Below are 10,137 nucleotides of genomic sequence, written 5' to 3' on the forward strand. Positions count from 1 at the left end.
TAGTACAGTATAGCAGGCAAGTTGAACGTTGATGGCTGCTTCCATTGCAGCCCCGAATCCACACCAGTGTTGACTGGATTGAATTCGTGAGAAAGGGAAGAAAAATGAAAAATAGTGGGGACAAACGGAGAATTATAAACGTAGAAGTAGCCTGCCTCTTAATTTTTCGCCATAACGGGCGATAGATGCGCTCCTGCTTTTTGATACTGTGATGGCAACGCTGTGGTCGTCAAAAACACTCGTCAACACAGCCCAACACTGAATGAATGAGTACTCCCGGTCTCCTACTCCAATCCGACCAAACATTTCATTTTCTTCATTCTTCTAGCTAGAAGGTTTTCTAAGGGCTATTTTTGTTTTAGGATAATAAGAACGCCACACACGCTATAATTTTAAGAGTTAGAAATAATTTTCAACGATTAATTCGTTCTTCTCAAATCTATACCTATCTTCTTTTTTTGGGATAATTTCAGAAACCTCCCCTGAGGTTTCCATTAATTACAAATAGCTCCCCTCAAATATTCAAAATTACACTTACTACCCTTACTTTTACTATTTAGGTAACCATGTAGCCCCAATAACCTAGATTCTTTTTCAGTAATCCTAAACTACCCTTCTACTAAAATTGTGAAAATAAAAAGGAAAATAATTTAGTCATCACCTTCCACCTATACACTTTTGCAACTAATCAAGCATTCCCAACTCAATCCCTCCCTACAAATATGATAGAGTCTCAAATTCACTCCAACTCAGTCCCCAAAATTTGGGCAGTTACAAAATCCCCAACCTCTACTCAAATGCTTTCAATGCAAATCAATTATAACAATCACCTCAAATATCCAAATGTTTCTACAATTCATCTATTTCATTCCTTGCTCAAAATTAACCAATCTCAAATTCCAAACTGTGATTTCATTGGCTGTCATCTTGCCAAACATAAAACAATATCCTAGCCTACGACCACCAATACCAAAGAGCAATGCTTTTACATAGCAAAGCATGTAGTTTAGTAATATTCCATCAACATCTAGGGATCTATACCAACTTTGATATCCATAGCAAACTACTATCAACTATTGCAAATCAATTAAAGAAACCCAAATGCAGCTGTTAATATACAAGAAAATTTATCTTTATGGAAGTCAAAATTGTATGCCCCTCATCTAGACCTCTTTCCCTTTCAACCATTAGTTTCTTTTTTTTTTTCTTTTCAAATCTATCACTAGTATCCTTTTCGTATTTATCTATTTCGACAATAAAATTGACTCACCTCAATTTATTATTTGGCAATTTCAAGTCATTAGCATCAGCAAAGCATAAGAAAAGTTGGAAAATCAAAAGGTTCTAATTACTGAGAATGAGAGAGGCGGACGTAGCTTTGCTGTCATTATGGTCAGTGCGAACAGGTTATGGGAAAAACAAGAAAAGAGATAGGACTCAAGAGAGATGGGAAAAACAAAGAACTATAAGTAGTTGGTGAATTTGTGGCAAGATAGATAGTAGTGACAATTTTTTTTTTTCCGTTTCACCATTTTGTTTCATCGCATGGTATAGATTATCTATTTAATAAAGGACATTGTTGTCATTTCACTGCATCAATGGAGGGTGGTGTAATTTTCTAAACCTAAGGGGAGCTATGTGCAAATGCAAGTAACCTCAGGGGAGGTTTCTGAAATTATCCCTATTTTTTTTTTTATCAACAATTGCCAAGCACATGAATTGAATTCTCATTTTCTTAGCGTCTTACATGCATGTTAATGTCGTGTTGGGATAATTTGATTGATTTTCACATGGAGTCCTCACTCCAAAGTCTCTAATTCGAGTTCCAATTGTTATTGTTTTGGGTATTGGCCGGACCTGCTCAACCCGGGTACTGTGAAATTAGTCGAGTGTCGATCCGGATATCCAGAAAAAGAAAAAACATGCATGTTAATGAATAATTTGGTAAATTAGGCTTCTTCTTTGTACGGCGCACGGTACACCGTATACGAAACTAAGCTCTGCTAATCAGAATCTTCCTGAGATCACACGTGCCACATTGGATGTGATCTTGACGTGATCAGGACGGTGTGTGTAGCACGGTCACGGTGTTCCTCGAAGTAGCTGAATATCCTTCTATTTTATTAATGCTAAACATCAGCGTTTGTGACTTGTCAGTTGTCCAGAGGCGGGAACCTCACCCGCCCGGCGCGCTAGGCTGCTGCCAGAATTATTGCCCGGGCAAATAGAAGAGTATTATTATAATACAGTAGCAGTAACTAGTAATTATTTTTGTTATAGTGAAGTTTAATCTGGTTGAGAATTGATTAAAAATGTTTACCACGATCGAACAAAATGTCACACAAGACAAAACAAAGCAAGTATGTGAGGGAAAAAGGTAATAGGGATTGCATTTTCCGTCATTTTTCATGGAAAAATTACTGTAACGATTTGATGTATGTGAGGGAAAAAGGTAATAGGGAAATGTGATCACCGAAAACGACGTAATTTTCTGGCAGAAAATGGCAATCCAAACAGGGCCATTTTGGAGTGCATTAATTTGGACGACTTCTCCTCACTATTTTCTTTTTTTTTTTTGTTTCAACTAACGAATGAATGCTTGCGTGACAACTTTACGTGCACTTCTTTTCAATTTCCTAAAATATAAGGAGACTTTCAAATTTTATTAATGTATTGCTATGCAAAATTCATGACCAAGACTAAAAAATTAACCCATATAGAGCGCGAGGGAAAAAATTATAGAATTTTTAAATAAGTGCTTAATAGCAGTCATTAATACATTTATTTTAAATATAATTTATCATTTAAATACACATATTTACTTTTTTTTATACCAAACACATTTTTAATTGAAAAATAATATTAACACTCCTTAAAAAAACGTTATAGTACGAGGTGTTTTGAAGAGTGCTTGTATCATTTCCTTTCAATTTTATTTCACTTACTTCAATTCAAAGCCAACATGTGAGGGCCTTTTCAACCAGTGCCAATTGGCACAGTTTGACAAATGCGAAACTATATCCCAAAACAAGAAATGGAAACATATTCAAATACAGGAGAGACGTGCAGAAGAATTAAATAAAGAAAAGATAATTGGAAATACGTCCAACTCTTGTCTTTATTATGGTCCAAATTTCTTGCCTTTACTTTCTCGCTACCTTTTCTCTCTGCCTGCCCCCCTTACTGACTTTAGTCTCTTCTTTACTTCATTCAAGAAAGATAAAAGCCTCAGATTGCAGAGAGACATAGATTTTGTCTGTACAATTTGTAATGAGAGTACATAACTGAAGTCATCAAACCAAGCAAAGTAGCATTCTTTATGGAGTGGGATAAACAACCACCTCAGCAGCCACAAGCAACAACAGCTGCTGCTGCAGCAGCAGCAGCAGCAGCAGAGGAACTCAATAATGGAGGAATGTTTGTTAAAGTTATGACTGATGAACAAATGGAAGTTCTCAGGAAGCAAATTGCTGTTTATGCTACCATCTGTGAACAGCTTGTTGATTTGCACAAATCTCTCACTTCCCATCATGATCTTGCAGGTTTTCTAGCAGCCCTTTCTCTCTTTTTGTCTGCTTATCATCTTTACTGTGTGAATGTGTGTAAGTTTGTGTTCATGTTTGATCGCAATTTTGTTTTATGTTCATTGAAATTAGAAAATAATGCGACCTTTTAACAGGTTTGGTAAATCTTGGTAAAGGGTGTTGTTGGGATCATATCTTGCTTGTTGAATTTCGAGACTTGTCTTTTACTGCTGCTACTTTACCATTTCTTGCTATTCAATTGATAAAAGTGCTGTTTTTGGTTTTTACAAATGTATATATTGTCTTAGTTTTCTCACTTTTCTTCAATGGGTTGGGTGTGAGAAGCCACCTCAAAGGGGTATAAGCAAATATTTTGACAATTGTACTTCGTCTAGAGTTCAAAGCGTTCACATTCCTTGGTATCTTTCAATATGTCTGGTCAAAGTTTTTTAAATTCGTTCATTGGGTTTGTTTATATACATAGTGTACGTTTTAATAAAATTTTGAAAAATTATTTATGATTTGATGGGGATTCCAAAGTGGAGAAACCTATTTCTTAAAGATTCCCGGCAAGCTAATGGCAGCAGCAGAATTAAAGTATCAATATTTATTTAATTTTGAGAACAAGTACAATATCAATTTTCATGTAAATAACTCGGATTATTTGTGCTCTTCCAAAGTCCTACCTCTGACTCTTTGATTTTAACTAGCAGCGATTCCTCATCTCTTATTTCTCGGCAAGTTATTGAAGAGTATTCCACTTGTGAAGCCATTACAACCTTAGTCTTCCTTATGCTTCTGTGATTTTAACTACCTTCTTGATCGCCATTTCTTCCAGAAACACGGTTTTTGACTACTTTACATGTTAGCCAAATTTGTTTTAATGGCCTGGTCATTGCAAACTTTGGCTTTCAAAACGTTCATCTAGATGAAGCGGACTGACTTGGCTGTATTTGTAGCATTAGACTGCAGTCAATGAAAGGTAGTCTGCATCTTCTATGCACTTTTTTCCAGCCCAGTAGTCTTCTTGTCCACAAAACTGTAAGCAGAGAAGATGTTTCTTGAATTCCAACAGTATGTGAAGGTTCTATCATATCTATACTCAGCCTATTTAATTTAATTTGGCACATTTAGAGGGACTCTTGAAACTGTGATGTTTTCTTCTAAGGTCCCATCTGCAAACAAACCATGCGATATTCTGAAATTATAGTGAGGATAAATAACCAACACAGTTGACTGCATGACTGGATAACCTGAAATCTTTGTGCACTGAGTAGATCTCGTGGCGATTACAATTTTCAGAGTGTGATCTTTCTTTGATGTATGTGAAACAGAAGACGTTTCATATCTTTGCATTCCTCATTATCTGGAATGAATCTGCCCTTAAAATGGGCAAACTGATTTTCTTTTTGCCGTAAGTTGAGCTCTGCATGTAGCAGTTATCTGTTAACAAAGTATACTTTGTTGATGACAGTGGCAAACACCAGAGGATTTGTAATAATTCAAAACTTGTCATAATCTCTTCTTCCTTGCATTGAATGTTGAAGAGGACGAAGTCCAATTCCTGTTTAACAAGCCCCTTCATCTTGATTCTACTTTTTGTTGAAGGAAGATTGAGTTCCTGTTGTTTCAGGTGCCAGACTTGGAAATCTGTACTGTGACCCACTAGTGACATCTGCTGGTCATAAAATTACTGGTAGACAACGTTGGACCCCTACACCTGTCCAGCTTCAGATTCTTGAGCGTATATTTGATCAAGGGAATGGAGCTCCATCCAAGCAGAAGATCAAAGAGATAACTAATGAATTGTTACAACACGGTCAAATATCTGAAACAAATGTCTACAATTGGTTTCAGAACAGGCGTGCTCGATCAAAGAGGAAGCAACAAGCAGCTGCATCAAACAACATTGAATCGGAAGTGGAGACAGAGGTTGAATCACCCAATGACAAGAAGACAAAGCCAGAGGATTTGCAGTCTCCACACATTCCAACTTCAAGGAACGAGGAACTCTGCTTTCAGAACACTGATGTAAGCTCAGGGATGCTTTCCATTGACCCACGTAGCAGTAAACCAGAGCCGATGTTCCCTTCAGATGGCAGTTCAAAGTCAGCTGGGAGTTTTGGCCAGATGTCCTTCTATGGAAGTATGTTATCAAACCCAAGTATGTATTTCCTTTTAACATCCTACCTCCGTTTAGTCACTGAAACGAACACTTGTCATAACCTAGTTAAATTGGTTGACTACATTCTCAAACTTGAGATCGTCAACTGGTTGTATTTTGATGATCCAACATATCTATCCTACCGAGAATATTTTTCATAGCACTTCTTAGCAAGAAGCATGTTAGCTATATTCACATTCTTAGATGTACATGCTTGCTATCAGAGATCTGAGCACCATTTACGAGCGTAACTCAAACTCCAAGTTAGCTAAAGGCCAATCTCCTACTTGGAGATGGTAGAACTATATATTTGACCCCAGCTAGGATTACAAATTCGATTCATTTGCAAGGCTTTCTGATAATTTCACTTTCCATTTGTACTTTCTACAAAATGAGTTGCCTCAACCCAAATAAATTGTCAGTCGAATTGAAATCACGATCTATAAGGAAGATTTAGCTTCTATAATACATTCAATAGTCGAATTGAGAGGGCTGATGTTGAGGTTCTTACAGAAGGTGCACCTATTTCGAGAAGTCATAAAATGTTGTATCTAATTGAGCACGTATGCTTGCATATTATGATCTTGATAACCCTGGATAACGGATATCTTTGTTCTGCATTTGTTGTGCATTCGATAACACCAAGCATATTCAATGGGTGTAGGAATGGACCAGTTGCTTGGGAAGATGGAGGTGCCGGAAAGCTACAGCCCTTATCTGCATGCAGAAGATTACAACATGACAGGCTGATTTATTGTGTTTCCACTTGTTCCTCGTTTGTGTTTAGCAAAGAAAAATATGGAGGGTTGTAACTGAAGACATTGTACGCAGTCCCAAACACAAAGTGAAATGTTCGAGAGTTGTAACTGAAGACTTTATAGGCAGTCCCTCCTCTTTGCAACCTGATGCTGATTATTTTCAGTGATGGATGTTAGAAGCACATTTGATCATGTCTAGAATATATGCTCAGAGCTGAACAATATGGTTAGTTGGTTGGCTTTATATATCTATATATATATTTCAGGATTGTGGATTTCTGATCTTCTCTATCTGGTGCCAACCTACTCTATTCTAATCTAGGGGGAAGGAGGAGCCTAAGGAGGCTGTGGTTGGGGGGAGTGCTATGACACAACTCTTAGATTTTTTTTACTACAGGTGAGGTTTGAACCCTCACCTACAGTTCACCGGTCGAGATTAGCCCAGTGGTTTGTACAGGGAATTAGCCCAGTGGTTTACATTTTCTTTTACTCTACATCAAAAATATAGTCACGTTTCTTTAAATCATAAGAATCAAGAAGACTACACCTGGTACTGGACTACTGTAAATTTTAATCACCTTTTGGCTAACAAGACTTTAGTCTTCTAGTAAAAACAATCAAGATTCATGTTTCAAAGTTATAAATTGTACGTACTTGGTATACGTTCCTTCAATTGTGGATTGAATTGTTGTGACCAAAAAAAAAAAAAAAAGAAACGCACGCACAAACACCTTTGGCTTTTTTTTTTTACATGCTTTAATTTTTTTTTTTTTGATACTTAAATCACATGTAACAAACAAGAAAATACAGTTTTAACTACTGGAATCAACATGAATTAGGAATTTGTGCAATTGTCATGCCCAAAACCATATATATACTACTGTTGCCCAAACCCCGTGTTTTGTAAAACATTGAGCGTGAAATGTGGAACGTGATAAACCTAATTAATGAGCCATAGAAAACCTTTAAAACAAAATGATGAAGTGGTCATTTTAAGACGGATTTCAACATTAGTCATTTTATGCTTGCTTCACTATTCATGGAGCAGAATTTGTTAACTCCCCAGAAAGATTCCTCCCGAAGCCCACCTCCTAACTTCCGAGTGAGGAGTTGAAATGGGTGAATCCTCTGCAGCGGCTGATGCGTACGAGAATGGCAGATACAAATACATACACGATATTCACAAGGGCCCACCTGAAGCCATAGACGTTCATCACATTGTTCTCCAAAGAAGCAGTCAAAAGAAGCTCTTAATTTTCTGCTTCCTTACTTTGCTTCTCTTCGCAAGTTCTCCCTTCTTCTTCTTCTTTCTTCAACAGGTATTTATTTCTTTTGGGCCAACTTCAGTCTTTAATTCCTTTTTTCTTTTTGCTTTCCAAATTTTTTTCTTCTGGGTTTTGATTATATGGCAAGAGACATTTAAAAAAAAATTCCGTTCTTATTGTTTGTTGGAATGTCAATTATGTTTCGAATTTTGTTCATTTGGGATTCGGAATATCAGAAGTGTCATATGACTTTAGAGATTGATGATTATGCAATTTTAGTGCAAAGATTTGTTGGAGGAACCAATATTCAGAACGTTAATGGAAAAATCTCTGCTGTCAATGAACGATTTCATGGCTTTGCTCAGAATTCTTGCTGATTTCCTTGTTCTTGAAACGTCATTGACCAAAATGCGGTGTATCTAAACTGTAATTTATTGAGTACAGAGTTGATGGTTTATTGTGTCTAACATGATGGGAATATGAAATGCAGCTTAATTTACTTACCACACTTCCATGGAGTCTGCTTTTGGGTGGATTGTTTGTCAGACTGTTATCGCAGAAACTGGTTAAGAAAGGTAAAAAGCTGCAAAACTGGCCTATTAGCACTCACCTTGCAACCTCTATGGAGCAAAACAAACCAAGCATGAAAGTTGCGTAGGAAAAAAATGATAAGTGCGCTTTGTATTTACGGCTGTGAATGATGCAGCTGCTAGTTTTCATTTCACGCGTGTAAGGCATCAGGTGCCATCAGTTATTCAGAAATTCTTTTTATTCTGCTTACTGCAGAGTCTGTTATCATCCTGCCAGCTTTTGGGGTTCAGCTTGAGACTCAATATGGAAGGTACCTTTCAATCTTGCACACGGATGTGATCTTTCATTTCTTGCTAGGTTATTCAAAACAAACCTCTTTCCTGTGGTTCCATGAGTGGGAATGTAGATATGCAATTCACAATCTGTTCTAAAATTTGAAACGCTTAATTTAGGACTTCTTAGACCACAAAAGCTGTGTTGTTGGAAGAAGTTTTAATGGCATGATTTTTCTTAAATGAAAGTAAATCTTCTGGTAAATATATCTTCCACAAAACTCGAAGTCATAATATATAGGCATACAATTAGCTTATATATTGAAGGCAGACGAGTACTTAAATATTTCATCAAAGAGTTTGCTTTTGAGCATTGCTATTCATTATAACATGTTTGACTGAAAAGTTTTTGACTTTTTAATGAATATAATCGGGTTGGATTATATAGTGAATTCTGATGGAAGAAACATCACGATCATTAAGTACAATGGCTGCTATGCATGAGGCCATGTACCTAGGAGCAGTCTTGGCCGACCTCTTGTGATCAACATCGAATGTGAGCATATTTTACCCTTAAATCCTCATCCGACAATTTTTTGACTAGGCATTCTTTTTTGGCAGTGGAAGAACCATTCGCCGCTTTGTTCCCATTAACAAGATCTTGAAACCTGTGCTGAATGAGTGTGTGACCCCAGTTACTTGTTACTGGAGCCTAGCCCTGATTATACGTGGAGAAGAAGAACTCATGTTGGTATTTAAGGTGAAGGAGACTCCAAGACTCTTCAAATGGTCACTGTTAACTTGCACTTTCCATACCCCTACAAAACCTGCTCACTAACTATTTTAAATGAAATTATTTTGCAGGAACTCTATCCACCTGTAAAAATGTTAGTGCCCATCTGGAAGGCTGTCTGTGCTGCTATTGATGTTGAGGAAACATGACAGCAGTCCCATTACACTTTGGGAACTCCAGAAACAGCTCTTAACTCTCTAATTTATATGTATTTTTGGTCTAGAGTAAACTATGAATACCTTTTCAGTTGTTTACTCCCCTTCGGTGGACAGAATATGCTAATCATGTTCTTTGGTATGCATAGAATATGTTTCCTGTGAAGGAAAGGAATGGCTGCGTTAATTTTTATGCCTCTTCAAGGCAATTAATGCATCGAGTATCTGCTTCCTCTGAACTAGTGAACTTTATAGTTGGTAATTTTTTTTTTTTGCCTGGTTTTCTTGTGGCTACACCTTTTAGGACTTCAACACCCACAACTTGGCATGAATTTGTTCTTTTTCGGGTCAATCGGCAACTCTGCTCCTACTCTAACCTTTATTAGGGGGGGACCCAATTGGGCCAAGGGAGGCGAGAGGATCCCGCCTTTGATCTGCTGATTTTGTTGCTCGTTTTCTGTTAAAGATGTTTATTTGATGATGAAGTTGAGTTTGTTATGATCTATCATACGCCCAGTTAGCTTTTCTTGAAAAGACACCAGAGACGCTTGCAGCATGGGTGATCTAAATGGAAATCAGTAGATTCCAAATGAAGCATTTGGTTTATTATATCCTAACACCCCTATCTAACAAAATGCACATTTTAAATGAGGCCGGAATTATGCATCTTATTCA

At 37.1% G+C, this 10,137-nt stretch overlaps 2 protein-coding genes across 3 annotated transcripts; both read left to right on the forward strand.

The window, feature by feature from the left end:
• The first annotated feature begins 3,127 nt into the window (after positions 1-3,127).
• LOC113700130 (WUSCHEL-related homeobox 8) lies at positions 3,128-6,721 on the forward strand. Of its 2 annotated transcripts, none has more exons than XM_027220618.2 (3): positions 3,128-3,542; positions 5,158-5,670; positions 6,353-6,721. In XM_027220618.2, the coding sequence occupies exons 1-3, from the start codon at positions 3,320-3,322 to the stop codon at positions 6,436-6,438; spliced, it is 822 nt and encodes a 273-aa protein (XP_027076419.1). In that variant the 5' UTR covers positions 3,128-3,319; the 3' UTR covers positions 6,439-6,721. The 2 variants fall into 2 exon arrangements, with proteins under 2 accessions (XP_027076419.1, XP_027076418.1); XM_027220617.2 differs by having other exon boundaries at positions 3,130-3,542; positions 5,158-5,688.
• Positions 6,722-7,331: 610 nt separating this feature from the next.
• Positions 7,332-9,701, forward strand: LOC113698223 (uncharacterized). The gene is made up of 5 exons (XM_027217963.2): positions 7,332-7,765; positions 8,202-8,286; positions 8,498-8,552; positions 9,136-9,274; positions 9,379-9,701. The coding sequence occupies exons 1-5, from the start codon at positions 7,562-7,564 to the stop codon at positions 9,454-9,456; spliced, it is 561 nt and encodes a 186-aa protein (XP_027073764.1). The 5' UTR covers positions 7,332-7,561; the 3' UTR covers positions 9,457-9,701.
• Positions 9,702-10,137: the final 436 nt, after the last annotated feature.

Source organism: Coffea arabica, chromosome 7c (assembly GCF_036785885.1).
Source record: "Coffea arabica cultivar ET-39 chromosome 7c, Coffea Arabica ET-39 HiFi, whole genome shotgun sequence".
Taxonomy (NCBI): domain Eukaryota; kingdom Viridiplantae; phylum Streptophyta; class Magnoliopsida; order Gentianales; family Rubiaceae; genus Coffea; species Coffea arabica.

Bases quoted from the DNA above. Each gene is read 5' to 3' on its own strand.
- LOC113698223 (XM_027217963.2), top strand. From the start codon at position 7,562: ATGGGTGAATCCTCTGCAGCGGCTGATGCGTACGAGAATGGCAGATAC. The intron at 8,553-9,135 runs GTACCTTTCAAT...CTTTTTTGGCAG, and splicing joins CTTGAGACTCAATATGGAAG to TGGAAGAACCATTCGCCGCT. The intron at 9,275-9,378 runs GTGAAGGAGACT...ATTATTTTGCAG, and splicing joins AACTCATGTTGGTATTTAAG to GAACTCTATCCACCTGTAAA.
- LOC113700130 (XM_027220617.2), top strand. From the start codon at position 3,320: ATGGAGTGGGATAAACAACCACCTCAGCAGCCACAAGCAACAACAGCT. The intron at 3,543-5,157 runs GTTTTCTAGCAG...CTGTTGTTTCAG, and splicing joins TTCCCATCATGATCTTGCAG to GTGCCAGACTTGGAAATCTG. The intron at 5,689-6,352 runs GTATGTATTTCC...CAATGGGTGTAG, and splicing joins AAGTATGTTATCAAACCCAA to GAATGGACCAGTTGCTTGGG.